The 18,708-nt window shown below is 34.3% G+C and overlaps 1 protein-coding gene across 6 annotated transcripts in view; it reads right to left on the bottom strand.

Moving 5' to 3' along the window:
- ANKIB1 (ankyrin repeat and IBR domain containing 1) overlaps positions 1 to 18,708 on the bottom strand; it is a 102,971-nt gene that overhangs the window by 22,791 nt on the left and 61,472 nt on the right. For all 6 annotated transcript variants that reach the window (XM_086742300.1, XM_086742299.1, XM_086742301.1 and 3 more), the window contains exons 4-9: positions 16,799 to 16,981; positions 10,311 to 10,428; positions 6,457 to 6,665; positions 4,185 to 4,273; positions 2,304 to 2,448; positions 729 to 895 (exon numbers count right to left, since the gene is read on the bottom strand). In XM_086742300.1, coding sequence (XP_086598426.1) covers positions 729 to 895; positions 2,304 to 2,448; positions 4,185 to 4,273; positions 6,457 to 6,665; positions 10,311 to 10,428; positions 16,799 to 16,981 — 911 coding nt within the window. The remainder of the gene's footprint in view (positions 1 to 728; positions 896 to 2,303; positions 2,449 to 4,184; positions 4,274 to 6,456; positions 6,666 to 10,310; positions 10,429 to 16,798; positions 16,982 to 18,708) is intronic.

Below are 18,708 nucleotides of genomic sequence, written 5' to 3'. Positions count from 1 at the left end.
TTCCTTGGAAATGCTGAAGACAGGCAATCTGAGGGATTTTTTAAAAAATATCTTATGGCTTTTTACTCCTCCTTGAGCTTGTATTTATCTTAAGACTCAATAGAAGATAACAAAAAAAAAAGTGCTGATTCTGAAATGAAACAATAATTGAAGTGATCCTGCAAAAAGAATTGCTATATATGAAGCAAAAGGTCCTTCACAGTCCTGTTTAAATGCCAGCTTCTTTGATGTGATTCTACCAAAATTCAGAAATTGCTGACTTTCTGTGCTACAACTGAAATACAGTTAAGGTCTTGAAAAAGACCTAATTTTAGCAGCAAAATTTACAAGGCCTTTACAAGGCCTTCTCTTCATCCCCTACATGTGAAACATGTGCCATGTTTTAATTATACAACTATCCAGAGCAAACACAAAAATCCCTCCATGAATACCCCCGCTTCTCCTCTGTCCCCTCAGAACAGAACAACACAACACTCCACACCGCTGTTTTGCATCTAACAGAACAAACATTGAGTAAGAAAGTATTATAAACCTTTGCTGTGCCCGAAAATACTAAAATATTTGTGCACATGGGGTTATTTAGTGCATGGATACAGTATAGTACAGTCATACATCAAACCATATAAATTTTTGTTGCACACTTGGTTCTAAGTGGGACTTTTTAATTCATCCCTGAAATAGCAGTGACTGTGAGTTTACGTAGATGTGAATAAGTTTACAGTACTAACCAGCAGAAAAGATGCCCTTTTCCACAATCTACAGCAGGGGCTTTCAGCATAGGGAAGCTAAGTGTATCTGATCCTGTTGAATTTGATCCTTGTCTTGTTAGCCTTACTGCTCTTTCACAGCCTGGTATAGGACACCATTTAATAGCAGGATTATTTTCAACAAAGGCCTGGGGGAAGAAAAGGAAAATATTGTACCACATAAGATCAGATTTCATCACTGATATAAACCAATCTGTATTCATAATCTTCCTTTGAAGGAACAAAGCCAAAAAGCGTAAGGACAATCTTATAGCTATTTTGATAGGCTTTTATAGTCAGCAAAAGAGAACAATTTAATCGCCACCTTAAAAATATTTTGGTGTTTTTTTTTTCTGAAGTAACAACAGTACTCCAGACTTATGCTAAGATGCAAATGACTTGCATCTCAAACAAAATGTTCCATGTGCACAAGTTGATTCCTTTGTTACATGGCTTACTGCAAACTTCTACTATATATGCACTGACAATACACACTCATTAACAGAACTGACTCTTGTAGATTATAAGAATTAAAAACTTATTGATTAAAACAAAAATCCCACAATATATCCCACTCGCAATAAACCTGAAATCAGAACTAGGCTAACTGAGGAACTGACCACCAGTCTTTTTTGGTTAATGTAGCAGGTCGTCTTTTGTAAAACTTGCATTGAATAAATGAGGAGGAAAAGGAATTTTCACTACTTTGCTTCAAACCTATGCTGATCACCAGCCAATTGAATGTGAGGGTGTAAAAGATTCATCAGATCTGGTCATTTAATTTGCACCTTACTGTGTAAGACTCAGTTACTGTGTATTAAAGAGAACTGTCACACAGAGAAAGGATTGAATTGCAAATGAAAAAATGTTTCTCTCTTCTTTTGCCCTGCCACCACTGATAAAGTAGCACCTTATCTCAAAGGCTAGTTCATTACTACACCAGTATAAAAGAAAAAAGATGAATTAAAAGATTGATTTTAAAAACAAGTTGCAATGATAGAAATAAACACATGAAAAAAAAAAAATCAAACAGGAAAACCAAGTCAAAGTTTTTCTACTTCTCTTCCTATATATAGTAATCATATCAAGCTCTGGATGGAAAAAAGATTAATCAATACACTTGTACTAATAAATTTTAAAAATGGAAACAGGTACTATTTCTAAATGTAAACAGTCTCTTGGTAATAAAAATAATCCAAAAACTCTTATAAATTTTAGATTGCTAACACAAACAAGTCTGACTGATTAAAAGCTTTGTATCACCTATTACGAACATTAGTTTGATCAAACCACTTTATTAATACTGCATTATGTTACACATTATGGAAGTATTGCATTTCTGCTTAAGGAATAAATATAATGTTCTTTCTTTTTTCTCAGTGCTATATAAAACATTGATGTTATGGCATATAAGGAAGTAGTTCAGTGTACATATTAATGTATGAATTTCTACTTGGAAAGTTACAGATATATTGCAGCATTTCACATAGAAGTTGCAAGTTATTTTTTATAAAATGAAATAAAATTCAAGAGTACAAGAACAGTTTGATAATTTACCTTAATGTCAAACTGAAGGTATCTTTTGTCCATCTCCTTGGAAACCACACTTTCTATGATGTCTACAGGCACAAGCTGGAAACAATCATATGCTGGGCAAAAAATGTTGTGAGCTTCACCCTCCTGAATTTTCAGATTCAAAAATCTGCCAGAATTTTGTCAGTCAGTATTTATGAATAAAAAAATAAAAAGTTGCTGAATACTTTATACTAGGTTCACAAATATTCACATTAACCAATTTTTAAACAAAGAATAGGAAGGATTCCTTTCTGGTCAAAAGGGCTACAGATTTGACGAACAGGGCAATTTAAAAAAATAAAAGAACACTGTCATGGTTAAAAAGTGAGCACCATCAGCTATGTTTAGCCCTATGTGTTTGTGGTTTCCATCCTTGCCATTTATCAGAGACAGCTATGCAATGTTTAATTAAACTGAGCATTGCTTCTAACTTAAATCAGAAATGGAACGTGTAAGTGTAATTAATCTAGGAAATAATTAATTTGATATGCAATTAATTTTTACAACTGTGCTAGTCAAAATAGGTCTGCTCTTGGAAATAAATTTCTAAATGGAGACCTTTATAGTCCCTAAGCACCAGAATGCAAGACAGAATGAGCTCAGAAATCTGCTGAAAGCTGGACTTTAACTAAGAGAGTGCACAAGCTTGCTTAGTTTAAAAGCTATAACTTACTTATTAATCTGACATCAAAGGTGATACTCATCTCATCTAACTTTAAGCATCTAAAGGACAGGCAGGTATTCTAAGTCAGTCACCTGAGATCCTTTAACAGTTAAGGTAGAGAGACTTGCCAATTCATCCCATCTTAGATTCTTATCTGAGAATGGGGTAACTCAGCCCTGGCTCTGCTAACTCAGAAATGACTGGCTCAGAAAGATGAATCCCACCCTAATGCGCCATCACAAACACTTGGCATTGAACTGTAGCGTTGTGTGCATGCACACTGCAGCACACACAGCTCAGCACTCAAATTAGAAGCACTATGTCAAGCCAGTGATCTCTTGGTAACATCTATATCGCTGCATAACAATTTGCAAGACAACAGAAGCAAGACTATTAATTTTCTTGCCACTGAAAAGAATTGCCTTCTAAAAGCTCACATGGAAGAGAAAGTGTTCTTCCTTAACACAGGAGCAATGGGTTCACACAAATTGGGCTGATCTGCAGTAGGACCAACTGTGCTGATATGACACAATAACAAGACACTAGAGTGGTATAGTTCAAGTAGTACAATCTACTGAATGGGGACAAAAATGAATATAAAGGCACTGCATACAGACATAATTATTCCTGGAAAGTATGATTAATATTTATACAAGCGTAATTATCCATGTCTGAGTTTTTTATTAGCATGACTATTCTGACTTTAAAAAAAATTATGTAGTAACAACAGCATTACACTGCAGAATTTTTAAGCTAAATCTGTTCCTCAGTTATTAACCCTCAATGTATGAAAGTATTTTAATTGCTTTTCTGTCTGGAAATGGATTTACAATGCCTAAGTTTAGTGTGCTAAACTAAGAGATGGAATTAAGCACATGCTTAATTCAGAAAGTGTAAACCCCAACGCTGCCAACACCACACACACTGAGCAAATCAAGAGTAGGCTCATCTATTTACACACAGGCTTTAAAAATTTGCTTAAGAGTTTTGCTGAATGAGGACCAAAACAGACATTATGTAAGCCTAGAACAGTGGATGGCCACTTTGACAACTTAAATATTCAACAGGGTCAAATTAGCCAGCAACTCCTTGAAACCCAAACAGTACTTTAACATTAGCTGTTTACGGTCTCTGTCCTTTCCTTTTCAAAATAGCATGCATGAAAGTTTCTCGAAAGATAGGAAAGCACATCTACTTACGCTTCCCAGCATGCTCTGCAAAAGTCATGTCCACAAGGCATATCCACTGGGTCTTCAAATACAGAAATATTACACATACAAATATCACACTGTAGATGAAAAAAATACTTCTGATTAAAAAATACCCTAAAGCCTTTCATATTGTTAGCACGGCATGTTATGCTGGAAAATCTCAGAAAAAAATTAAAGAAGTGTTCAGTGGGGAAAAAAAAAATCTGACTGCAACCAGAAAAAAAAGTTATTTAAGCTAAAGAAATAGAAATGGAAAAGATGAGGTATCTCTGGTTCTATACCTCCCCTCTCCAAACACAATTTGGGGTGCCTTCCGTCAGGCAGCCAGAAATGGAGTTCAGAGACGACAGAGGCTACAGGAAATGTTTAGCATCTCACACAATCAGGTCCAAACCAAGACAGAGCAATTCGGCTGTGCAAGAGCAGTAACTATTTCAAGTAATAATCTACATAAATACTATTTTTTTTTTTAAATACTTTGAGGCTTTCGATCAAAATAAAGAGTAAGTTAAGCTACAAATATTCCAACAGAAGATACCACTGCTGATTTTTATGCAACTAGGTACTATAGAAAAATAACATAGAATATTGAGACCCTTGCTCTGAAAACGTTTAAAGCATAGGGATGAAACTACACATTGGCTGTGGTTAAGCATGAAAATAAATACTCATTTTTTAAGGAGTGCAAAAGGATATTTCTTCCCACTGGAACAGAGATTCTGTGAAAGTTTACTTCAACTTTCAATACATTAGATATTATACATACATAGGACATTTTCAAAAAGTTAGCTTATGGTATGACACTTTTTAAAAGCAGTTCTGTTATAGCCAAAACAAAACTAAAACTAAAAAATCGACCTTTAAAATGCAAAGCTCGATGAAGGCCTTTATTGTTGTTTCAGTCATTTCAGCTTACTGTCTTGCCAAAATTAAATATTTTAGAAGTTGACAATGCATCAAAAATGTTTGCTATTAAATTTACACGAGTTTTCAATTTCGTTTAAAATATAACTTTAAAATAAGGAATTACATGAAGCCCTGAGTTCAAAATATCAAGAACAGAACATTTACTGGAACAGTTTTAATTAAAAGATAGGATGTAAATGCAAAATCTGAAAAGGAGCTTTATAGCTTGTGGTTTTATTTTATCAATTCCTATTAGTTTTCCTTTTCCTGCCAAAATGAGAGACTTCAGAAAAATATGTATTATTTCCTAATCAATATTCTGCAAATATTACCTTGATAGCTCTTTACAAATTTTTTAAATGAACAGGAATACTAAATGTATAACTCTGGATTTGGATTTAGACACACTAGATCTAGAATGGCAATCATTATCCAAACCTGCATTCCTGGCTTATGGACCATCAATGGAAAACAACACACACAATGTAAAACCGAAGACGTAATCTTTCATTACATACTTTAATTAGGAAATGTTCCCAGACAATATTTAACTGCTAATGTAAACAAATGTACGATAACATTATTCCTTCTATATAGCTTCTTTTTCAGTATTTTACAATTAAATAAATAAAAGATTTCTATGCAGGAATGCAAAATCCTAATTTTAATGAGATCTAGGGATGATCCATTCGCAAGACGGCATATAATATTCTAGAAAAATGCTTAGGTCGTGGAGCAAAAGTTTTATAATGCTGCAGCTGTGGATTATTAAAAAGAGAACTCTGTCTTCCAAAAGAACCACACTGATTTTAATGAAAGGCGCTTTCATATTTCAAATTTGCAATAGCCTTGTGAACCGCTTGAAGCAGCCCACACATAGTAAAAGTAATTATAAGCTTACAGTACGCTAGTGGGCTGACATTTCAAAATGCAGACAAAGAGAATTTTGTCTTCTAAACAAAAAAATTTCAAAAGGCAGGGTTCACAGCATTGAGTACATTTGGGGAAACGGATACAATGAAAGCAAACATCTTGGTAAGTATGACATGAGAAGAGAAGCTCAAAAGAGCCAAATGCACTGATGTGACTAGCTGGCTAAAACGCTATTTTGTGAGTGACAAACCAAGGTGAAAACAGAGTGCTTTATATTAGCCAGATGCTCAATTGTGTTATTATACAGAATGTTTACGGTTTCAACTCCTCTGTTTACCACTTTTGGAAGGAGAAACACTTTACACCCTTACAAACTTTTTTTCAGAACAAGATGACAACGCGGGTCTCCTGTCCACACAGGTGTGCTGTGTAGAAATGAGCTCTTTTGCGCTGCTAGTTCCAGATGTATTTATAAACTTACCACAGCTGTCTCAATGTCTCCTGGTGAGGGGCTGGTTTCATCAGGGGAAGTTACAGAAGAGCGAGTGGTGCGCGGAGTTCGTGGAGAAGGGAGCGTATCCCACGCGTTGTATCCGCTTGGAGGGGGAGTTGGCATCTGGACCCCTGAACGCTGGCAGCAGTTCTCCGGATTAGACATCCATGCTTCAAGTAACTTCTCCCTGTCCCAGTCTTCAATAAATACACAGATACAGGAAATTATGCAGCTGACAATGTCTAAAATATATTTTGTAACTGCACCTCCAAAAGAGTATATAAATGCTAAGCTAAAATATTTTGAATAAAAATGATAAAGCGTAAATGAATGTAACTTTAGACATTAAATTTTACAGAACACGTTCCAAGATAATACATAATGCAATGTATTTATGTAAATAATTGCATTGCAAGCATCTCCTTTCCCTGTAATAGTCTTAAATAAAATTATTTTTATTATTTATTTAGAGAAGTTTTAGTAGCTAGGAGACTCAAAAACCAGAACTGCAGTGACTTGCAAAGACAGATCAAAATACAACAGCCCTTGCACCATAAAATTTTTGGTATTTTCCCTTTCTATGAAAAAAATTAATTGTTCAATATGGATTCACTTTTATCTATTGTGCTTTTTTAAGATGAAGACAAATGCTACCAATGAAGGAAACAGACTAAGATACAACTGGATTACAAAAAGATTTGCAACCTAATGAGTTACCAGTCTTTATACGTGCATATGAGAGTAATGTATTTCTAGAGGAAAAAGAAGAAAAAAGCCCCATCTGATTGCAAAAAATATTTTACATATTTTTACTATGTTTTTATTCCATAACTGTTACTAAATGCTTTACTTTTATTCATAATGAACACTGTCCATTTATACACAAAAAAGAACTAGTGAAACAAATTTTATTAAGCACAAAGATCTTAAAACCAAATTTTTCTTAATCATTGTTTGAAATATTTTCTGTTTCTGATTCTCAAGAGTAATACTAAAGACATCTTAAGAACAGTGATTTTTTTCTATTGAAAGTACTTTAAAGTTCTCATTTAAATACAATTCTATCAAATTCCTATATTGATTTGAATCTAAAATAATCCACACGATGCACAGATCAGATTAACTACAATTCCAGAAGGAAAAATAAATTGCCCAGCTTCTTCCTATCACTTTAAAGAAATATTTTAAAGGTTTTATTTTTTAATGTTAGGTGCTCTTACTGGAATCTCAATGTTATTAATCAAACGATCTGTGTTATTTTAATTGAATTTTAGATTTTACAAGAAAAAGATAAATAGGATTCCTATAACGTAGTAATGCTCAACAAAAAAAAGATACATGTTCTAAGCACTGAACTTCGTAAAAATATTGCCCCTGTCAAATAATGATTGCTATCATACTAAAATCTGCTCCCTCCTAATATGAAAAAAAAGGCTTTATGCTGGAGATGATTGTTTAGGTGCTTATTTATCTAAGCTAAAACATATATTGGGTTAGTTTAATTTCATTTGTTTAAAGACTTGGACCATGAACATATTTACATTTCAAAAATTAGAAATTTTATCACCATTTTTCAGATTATCCTGATCTTATAATCCTTCAGAGGGGAGCTGACTGATGCTAAAATACAGATAAAATCTGCTAAAAGTCTTCTTGAGCTCTTTTGTTTATACTGTATCTTTAAAATTACCCCATGTTATGACATGCTACTAAATGGATTTCACTGTGTTTTCTGTACTAACTTAGGAGTTTTAGTAAAATCTGAGGTAGTTATATTTGCTGAATTGCCTCTCTTTCATCCTGAAATCAACTGCTGTATCATGAACTAGAAGAGAAACAGGAACAATGTTGAGAAAACACTTGCAGAAAAACTATGAAGTTATTTACTTTCATGACTGCCATAATATATTTTTTTTGTCTTGGTCTAATGTCTTGGTCTTAATTAAAAAAAAAAAAACAAACCCACAAACTAAACCAAGACCACACTCAACACTTATAGTCAGTGTCAGTAAATTGATATACTTGTACAATAAAAGAAAGCAAAGTTTGTTGGATTAAGTATTACATATCTGTAAACTATTAAAAATAATGCATAAGAATGATCTTTCCAAGAACTGAAAACATGCTTTTCATACATTAAGTGTAAATTAAATTAAGATTTTACATTATTTTTTATGAATTCTATTACTAAATGCAAAAACATTACAATTTGGCATTTCATGTTTCCCAATTGTCTAAGCCTTTATAAATAGCTCAGTTATTCCCTTTACAAGGCTGAACCAATTCTATGTCTTCATTTCAAATAAAATAAATTCTGTTTGAATAATTTCTAGTGTACGACTACAGCTACAGGCAAAACAGTTGACTTTCCCATGACTTGCAAATTGTCTGTGCTTCTTTCTCTGCACTGGCCAACTGCATTAAGTTACGGCTGCATCACTAAGGCAACATCAGTAGAATGACCTTTGCAACATAGACCGATTTCTTCTCAACTTTCAATTCCTGCTTGCTAGATGCTGGCACACATTTCTCCACAGTTTACACCAACCTCTCTGCTTTTGGACTTATTATGGATTGTGCTGTGAGTTTCCACACTATTGCCATCATTTTCTTCTCCAAAATACCTGCATAGGTTACAGAATCTGCCTGCTCATTTAGTCAAATATTTAGTAATATTTAGCCGTAATGAGAGTATTCTGAAAATCCAAAATAGCATTCAAGTACTGCACATACTATAAATACATTATGAGAATTAAACAAATAATCATGTTAAAAAAACATGTATGCAAAATTGTGCCTTAAATATCATCAGACTGGCACAGGTTCATGTTGATTTAATTCAATGTTAAAAGGAACACAAATATCAACTATTGAAAATAATGTAAAAGAGATGAGTTTCAGGTACCATACCTCCTCATGAAAGTCTGCCAAATGTTGTGTGTTTAAAATAATGTTTTCCTATTTCACTTTTCCCTCTCTCTTTTATTTTCACAAGGAGCCCACAAAATAATAGGGTATGAGAGCTTATTCCAGCAATATGGTGATGAGCACGCAAACTATTAACTGCCTGAGTAGTTCCTTTGGCATCCAGTAACAATGCAGATGCTTCAGTAAGCGTAAGTTTTGAATACTGAATCAAAGCCTAAAGCTTCCATCAAGTTTCAGAGAGATGCTTTTGTCTGGATAAAACACATTGAATTCAGAATGCCCCCATTCTGACAACCCTGGTTTAAATTACACGACAAGAGCACAGACTGATTTCAGTGAAATTAAACCAGTTACAAATATGGAAAAGTATACCCTGTATTAAAAGAGCAACTACAAAAATTCCTCGAAGGACATACACTCTTATGCTGTAAAACCCAAGGCAATTGCCAACCATTTGTTACAATGGTCAAATTGCTTTGATGGCAACAAATTAAAAAAATATAAATAAATAAAATTTGATCCAGTTTTACACACAAATATATAGTGGCAGAAAACCAATGGTCTGACAAAACCAGATACAATGAATTTTATTTTTTTTGACATATGAAACCATGGAAGTTCTACTTCTGCATCTCTCACTAAAATAGGAAAGCTCTGTTTCTCTGCACTGCTAAAGTTAAAATGTCTTCCATTATAATTCCTAGTTCGAATCACTTTCCTATCAGATCCTCTGCCTGCCTGAATGCTTTTTGACACACTGCAGCTGTATTTCTTTCTGAAGTACTGTGTGAACGGTTTCCTGGTATTTGTTTAACCATTACTTCTCTTTTACTTGGAAACTGGAAATAAAAAGTAAACATACAACTTCGATTTTTCTGAAAACAGTTTCTTTAGTCTTTAAGGTTTTGGATTACCATGTGCCCGAAGCAGAGCTTCTGCAGTAAAGAGCGGGGCTTGGAGCATGTCAGCAGATTCCACGATCAGCATATCCTTAAGCCTTCGCAGGTCCTGAAGTCTTAGCCCTTCATATGGCTTTGAGAAGAAGAAAGACAATTTAATTTATATCTAGCGGTATCTTCCAGTTAGTTTCAAATTCCATATTAAAATGAAAACATTCAAAGCACTGTTACTCATCATCATCTCAACTGTGAGGTAATATGTGACAAAAGTTATTCATTGTGCACACTAATGAACACGCAGAGCTATATGGAAACACTGTCATTCTGCAGTGTTTATGGTATGATCTTTGTACCCTTCAAAATGTAAAAGATATTATCTCTGGAGTTCTCCATTATAGTTGGAGGCCATGTTCTAATCATGAACTAGCCTATCACTGACTCTCTCAAAAAAAGCTAGATTTTCACAGAATCCATCTGAAATTTGAATTGATTAAGCCTCAAATATTGTGGCACGGGTATGAGAATGCATGAATAGATTTGAACTAAGGGTTTCAGGGGAGTGTGAGGGAAAGGACAGGTCTTCACCAATTTGGAGAAGAAAGGACACAGAGCAGCAGCAATAACAGATATCCACAGTTAAGACCATGCACCATTATTATTTACTGTATTTTTATTTTATGTAGAGCATAGTCCAGGACCCTCCAGTGCTAGATAACACGCACACACATGCATGCATACATAGGTAGATATGAAGCTTCTGTCCTCAGATATTTATAATCTAAGTATAAGTCTCCTTGAAGGATAACAAGCAGAAGGTACAAGAGACGGGGAGAAATGGATACCCTGGGCTTCTAAATAATGTTCTTCTTTCAAGACACCTACTCTAAAAATACAACATGCTTCCTACATTCTAGATATCATAATAAACTCTATAAAATGCATCTAAAAACATAACTGACTCCCATAAGCATCTCTTCTGTAAGGTAGTCAGTAATATAAACAGGAACTTCTCAATATTAGAAACATTGTGATCTACGAGGGTAATGGTGCCATGACTCTGTACTGGGTCTTTGTCCTTTTTGAGAAAGCAAGAAAAGCAGAAGAGAAATGGACTGTAAGTGTCCTGACCTTTATCTTGTTTGCCCAGGTTCAGGGAGTTTCTGTATATTCTTCCATTGCTGATCATGCATGACTCAGTAAAGGACAACCTGAACGTTAACAGCTTGCACTGAAATAAATCTGGGCCACTTGATTCATAGCATGCTGGAATTTGACTGACCTACTTAATTTCTTACAATAGAGATCATTTATTAAAATATGTCAGAGAGACAGGGTTACAAACAGCTGGGTGCCTGAATCACTATAACTGCACAAATATACTTAAAAAAAAAGGAAGCAGAGAGTAAATAATCTTGACAGAACCTGAATTGCATTTTGAATTCCAATTGTAAAACAAGTAGCTTTGTCAGCACAACAGTACTCACTTCTTGAAAACCACATATGTCATAAAAAGAAATGCCTTGCTTGTTAAACCTGCAATATATATGCATATTTTAGGACCTAGTATTTTATCCTGAACTGCAGATGTGCTCAAAATTATATTTAACTGATAGGTTCTAGGTCAAGCAGCGACAATTATCTCCCTTGAGTAACAGACTATTGTATTATCTCAGCTGGAGCATTCCACACAACCTAGCAGGGGTTTTTGGATCCTGCAGTTTTTAAGAATCCTAATTTTATCTTTTTAAGTAACGAGAGAAATATTTCTTAAGAATGTGTTTGAAACTTTAGACATTTGTTTCAGAAAATAATTTATGAGTCCACAGAAGAAGCTGAAAGAAAGAAAATTTTAGCCTGGTACTATCAAGTAGCTTAATCTAAAAATTCCAGAGTGAAGGCTTTATACAATGAGAACCCTTAAAAATGTGGGTTTAATGTTCAATATTGAATGAATATTAGCATCATTTAACTACATAATGATTTTGGAATATACTGTTTGAGTTACTACTTTAATCCATTGGTGAGCCTCTCACTACAGATTTCAATCCTTTTGTATTCTCAAGAGCCCTTCTTTTTAACTACTTTCTTCTCAATTCTTTACCAGGAACAATTAGATATCACAAATTATATAACTGTTTTTCTCCTGAAAGTACTTTAAATATGTAAGCTGATTATTTTAACAGTTCATTTCAAACTATTACTATTTTCTTCACTTTTACAGTACCATTAAAATAGACAGGGGCAAAGTAACTCTTTGCTACAGTGATAACTATATAATTAAATGGTGTCAAACTCATTTAGTGTAAATGTCCTCCTTTATGGGTGGATGGAGTTCTATAGTTAATGGAGTCATATATTTTTAAAAGTATCTATATTCCATTTAACTCACTGAAGTATAAGTATATGCACTACATGTGTATGAATGTATATATATCTTAACTACCTGTAGTATCCTTCTCTCCTTTCACTTAATAAGCTATTCTCTATCTGCAGAGATAAAGTACATTTTAATCATTTTAGATAACTCTTTGTATTTATGATACTTGCATTATATATATATTTATATGACATCAATTCTGGAACTGAAGAAAACCATTCCAGTTACTATACACTCAATAAACCTGTGATACACTCACTAGTAGCGTATTTGTATAGTATTCAGTGGCACATATGTAAAATTAACTAAGAAATCATATACTTTGCTGTGACAATATATTTCACTGAGTCTGACTGAGAGCCAAAACTGTTCTGGATGATCTGCTCTGAAGTACTGCTCAATCCCAGGTGTTTCTTATGTAAGTTTAAAATATTGCATGATGTGACTGAAATGAAGGTGCCTGTTATCTTCCAGGGATACATCACCACAACAAATACGCTCCCACACTAGAATAAACAGCAAATTAAAAAAAACCTGTGCAAATAAAACAGCCAAAATCTGTAAAAGCAGTTTTAAAAAAATAATCAGTTACAATCATATTATTTAGTGTCACTTCAATTTGATTTAAAAGATACAGAGAAACTTAAATTTTATATAACAGAGATTTTTTTTTGAGATTGTTCATCAACAAAGTAAGAGAAAAGAATCAAGACAAAGAAGGTCATCTGAAATACTCCCCTGGCTTGTTTTCTAATACCCTTTTAGCCTTTCTACTGCCCACACATCACAGATGGATCTTCTGTTGTTGCAACTAACTACAGTGTTAAGAGAGTCACACTTCATACTCCACTCTTAAAATATTTAGCATTTCCATTTTATATAGGGAAACATAGATTATATGTATGTTGGTACATTGCTTTCCTTCCAAAGTGCATTTTGTGGAACAACACTTAACAATCATGTTTGTGTTTCAAAACTATCAGGGCCTGTTTGCTACCCATCTTTAACTGCAGTCTCTACTTTGTTCACTAAAAATGTTAGAGGTGTACTAAAAATGTTGCTTTAAAAATATGCTCCAGGGAGCACTGTAGTAAAATAAGATTTTAAAATGTTGGGTAGCTATATGATGGAAATGGATTTTACTCAGAAACCCTTGAGGAAGGGAGTAAACTGAACTGCTGGAAGATGGACAGCTCTTTGCTGTCGGGCTCTAAAACTTGAAATGTGGGTCTACGCAGCACCTGTACTTCTTAATGGCTTGAGAGCCTCTGTAATCAAAGCAAGCTATGTGCAAGTTATTTTTTCCACTATTACAAGCGTTTCAATTCTAAACATGAGCACTCACATAATTCCTTGGTAATATTTCAACGTGAAGAACAACATGAACTGGTTCTCCACAAAGCTTTGTTATTACTTTGAGTACGCACACTTAATTAAATGACACTGCACAGAGCACTACAAAAAATCTTTTGTTCTGTATGGAAAATAAGATTATTTTCTGCTGTAAATGTGGCAGGTCTGGAAGGGGAGGTATTGGGTACTATCATTCCAGAAACTACTGTGCATATCATAAGCACCAGAGTTAAGCCCATTTGGCTGGTTTGCTTAGGAAGAAATCCTATTCATGGTTTTCAAATGTTTTATCTTTTCCTCTAACTGTCATTCAAGAGATGGAAGGACTTTGAAAATGCATTTCTTGGTGCTCCAAAATTTTTCAATTCTTTATGAATTTTTTTGTGTGTTTTGGAAGGATGTTAAAGAGCATCACTGAACAACTACAATCTAAATACTATGTTAAACAAGAACTTTGTACACTCACTTCCTTAAGTGTTTAATATTTTTTTTTAAATGAAATTGAGAGAAAAAAGTAGAGGACCACCTTTGCAGGGTAATTTTGGTGAAGGATATGTGTTCTGGGGAAGGCTTTTGGATCACTTCTCATGCCCCATTAAGATAACAGCTGGAGGTATCACCATAGCCAGTGTTAAGTGCAGCTTTGACTGCCCATCCCAGACATTTGTCCACAGACCTGGAGAATGAGGACATGTAGTCATTTGGATTGCCGTTTGGTACTAGTCTTTCTATGACTGTATTTTTTCAACTGGTTTTGGCCACTCTGAGGGCTAAGTCTGAAAAATGAACTTCCCCTGGCTACATGCACTTGGCATCTCTCTTGTGCTAGCACTTGTGCTGTTACAATTATACATAAAGTTAGAGAACTTATCCCCTTGAAAAGTCACAAAGAAAGGGCGGGGGGGGGGGGAAGAAGGGAGCACATGAAGGCAGAATTCTTTTACGTGAAGCCCTAAGATGACCAATTGGTGTACCGAACTCCAGGTTGATATTTTCTGGCTTGTGAATCTTTACAACATGTGGGAAAGCTGCCTTGGTATGTCAGATGGATCTAGGCCTGCAGGTCTGCCTGCATTTCAGTTCTCACGCTCAACAACTGTGCTAAAAACAGATCAAATAAGGAACAGAACTGTAGTTTTTACTTGAGTTCCTTGTAACTATCGTCTTTAAGTTGATTTTGCTCTGAGCATCTTCCTTAAACAGTCATGAGACATTATTTTCTCTTGCCGAAAAGCCTGTCCAAGTAGTTCTTGATTTGCTCCACCCACATTTGTAAGTTCACTATTCCCTTAGTTCTGCTGGTGCATATGCCGGCAAACCCATGGTATAAATAGAATGACAAAAATTATTCAGGTTAAATAAAACAATTGTGTATTACCACTCTTTAATTTTTTTTCTTCTTTTAAGCTAAATCATTGCTATGATCCAGTCAACAACATAATCATCCAAATAGTTCTACGTGTACAACCAAAGGAGTTGTAAACTGCAGTCATGGCAGGAAACTGCAGCCATGCAGACTTTTAAAGTGGTTTTGCCAACAGAGAAAATATAATTTCAAATTATACTCTTACAACAATTTGCCTGTCTTTATAGGGGAATATTCAGAAAAACTAAAATGAGTTAATCACATTTGTTATTTCAATGTACAATTGAAGTATATTAAACCTCACACCAAAACCTCTCATCTAGCAATAAACAATCTAATTAAGCTTGTTTATATTTGAATTTATTCAAGAAAATTAGTCAGAAAAGAGTTGAACAGTACAAAGAATTTCTTACTTTCAAATAAAAGAGACTGTGCATGGTATTTTTCAGGGAAACAGTTGATGTGATCTAAGCCTACTCATATCTAACTGAATTTTCTTCTAAGCGTTATTAGGTCATAAGCGGGCTAAGCTAGTAAAAGGCAAGGCCACGCTACTTTTGAAGGGAGTAGCCATACATAAATCTATTGTCCTATATTTTACACATAATTACTTCATAATATTTACTGAATCATATAATATATCTATGTATTCTTATTTAGAATTTTAGTTAATTAAAATCTGATAATGGATGGGGAAGGGAACTTTTGCTCAGTATCTTTTTGGTCAAATTGTCCTTATCAAATAACGTTCTTCTTTAAGGCATACCAGAATTCAAGCAAATTTGTGACAGTGAATTGTTCCTCTCTTTCAAAAATCAACTTCAGAATAACAACACCTGTTATTATGTTTTTCATACAAGTTCTGGTATGCAGTAGCTTCAGGCAACATGTTATAAAACAAGAAAGTAAAGACACTGTTTCAAAATCCTGCGCTACTCTGATGATTTTTGGTGACATCCCAAACTCAGTCTAGGAAGATCTGGTAGAACATTTTCCCTACTCTGTCCCATGGATTTTCTCCTTTTCAGAATTTCTCCTGACCTCATTTTCAGACAGAAAGGCATCTTAAGAAACAAAAATATGAAAAAAAAAGTTTGTTTTAGAGAAACTGTTTTCCAGCTTACTAGCCTCACTGTATTTCCCCCAGCCTCACAGCTTGCAACACTTTCAAGACAGTCCACGTAATTAAGTATATGAATAAAGCCTCTCTTTAGTTTTGACAATGTATTTGTTATGCTCTCTGAGCTTAACTTGAAAGCTATGAAGAGCTGTATTAAAATCAAATGGTTTACAAATACATAGTACAAAGTACCATATCTACTGAAACACTTTGCAGAATTTTGTCACAATGTAACTGCTACAAATTAAAAATGTGTGAAATACTCCACATTTAAAGTATCTTCTCACCTCTTTTTTGTCTAAAGCAGCATACTCAGCTTCAATGCTTTCAGCTTCAGGATCACGTGAAAATACCATTCGAGATTCCAGGTTAAGAGCCAGCTCTTTATGGTGTTGTTTCTCTGCACAGTCACACGGGGTATCTTTATTCTCATTTTCTGCAAACAAATCTCCACCATGTTTTACTAGAAGCTAAAAAGTAAAACAGCAAAGTAAACAGTTATTAACTACCAACTCTCATAATACCCTGAAGAAAAGATATGTCAGTTAAGAGACAACAACAACAAAAAAAATGAACAAGGAAAACAGAAAAAAGAGACAAGTATAACAGCAATGGTCTTTGGGAAACAAAGATTCTCTGTTGCTATTAAATAAATTACTGCTTGGTTTCATACATAATTATACCTATACCCACAGTAATTCCATGGAACCACAAAATCTCAAAAATATGTTACAAGGCAATGCTGTACAATACATCTCTGTTAGGGTTTAAACACTAAAATTCTGCTCAACTGATACAGTCAGTGTTCCATAAAAGTGAGGGGCTGAGTTCCTCAAGGACCTGGCAAGATGGAGCTTGAAACACCTTTAAATATTCTTTATACATGGGTATAACGCCGCCATTCTTTCCAGCACTGGTACACTGCTGGTGACAAAAAATGGGAGATTCCTTGTGTTGGAGGGAAGATGGGGTACCAGTTCACAGATAGCACATAATACTACTGGTAGCTCCACCTTATTTTTGAGGACATGAGAAAAGTGAAACAAAATAATTCTAATACTAATAATTCTAATATGGTCTAGTCTTGTCTCATCTCACCAACCGTGTCTCTCGCCAGTGACCACCCAGAAATACAGTCTCCAGCTAATAAACACTAATTGTGCCGCTCTCATTACCTTACCAATCTTGCGTCCTGCTATAAACTGATCTGATATAAGCAAGGACAACAAATGCCACAGTTTTCAAAGGCCATGATGGCTGTAACAACACTGTTTTGTATTTTTAGCCAGGATACTTCAAAATTCAGCTTCTATTTTTTTATACTTCTAAAAAAATTTCCCCAAAATGACCTCTTTTCCACATATAAATCTTTTACGATCAGTCACTTCTAATCATTATCAGTCACTTCTTTCTTTTCTCTTCAGCAGATTGTATTTCCCTCACCTGTCATTGAGAAATATGAATGTATTTTACAAACCTGGAATAATTCTTGTCGATTCTTTGGAAACTTTTCACATTCTCCAAAATAAAGAGAAATGCAAATTCCAAAATACCACAAAGCAGTGTAATAACAAGATTTAGTTGAGAAGATATTAGTGTCATTAAGTATGACACAATATTTTATCTTTATAGTAGAGTACCAGGCAGAAATAAAGATAATATTAGGATAATTATCAAGATATCCAGTTTATAGTTACTTTGTTCTATCTAAACTTCTTAACATTCCCAAAACTTTGTTAACTTGAGTTTCACATTCTGTCTGTACATTTTAAACTCTAACAGAAATTTAACTGAGGCAACTAAGACACTTTTTGAGGAAGAAAAATAACATATACTTGAAAAAACACTCCACAGACCTATGCAGCTCAAAATGTAATCCACAAGATGAGGAATATGCAAATCAAGTTTATAATAATGATGCCATATTTCTCTGCAAGCACTGTTAAAAAGACTTGTGTCTCTTAAGTAATTAAAAGGAGATTAATAATTTAAACAATCACATTAATAATTTAAACAACTGCAAAAATGCTATTTAATATGCCAAATATGCTGTGACAGAGTGCAATGTATCTGCACCAAATAAAATCTATTCAGCACGAAAGTTAAGACTTTTTTTCTATTCAATATTTTAAGGTAAGCACATTAACTTTGACCAAGCGATCTTTAGCCACAGGTTCCACAGAGCTGTTCTACTCAG

This window comes from Chlamydotis macqueenii, chromosome 2, assembly GCF_036417535.1.
Source record: "Chlamydotis macqueenii isolate bChlMac1 chromosome 2, bChlMac1.mat, whole genome shotgun sequence".
NCBI lineage: Eukaryota > Metazoa > Chordata > Aves > Otidiformes > Otididae > Chlamydotis > Chlamydotis macqueenii.
This window is presented reverse-complemented; position numbering and strand designations above follow the sequence as displayed.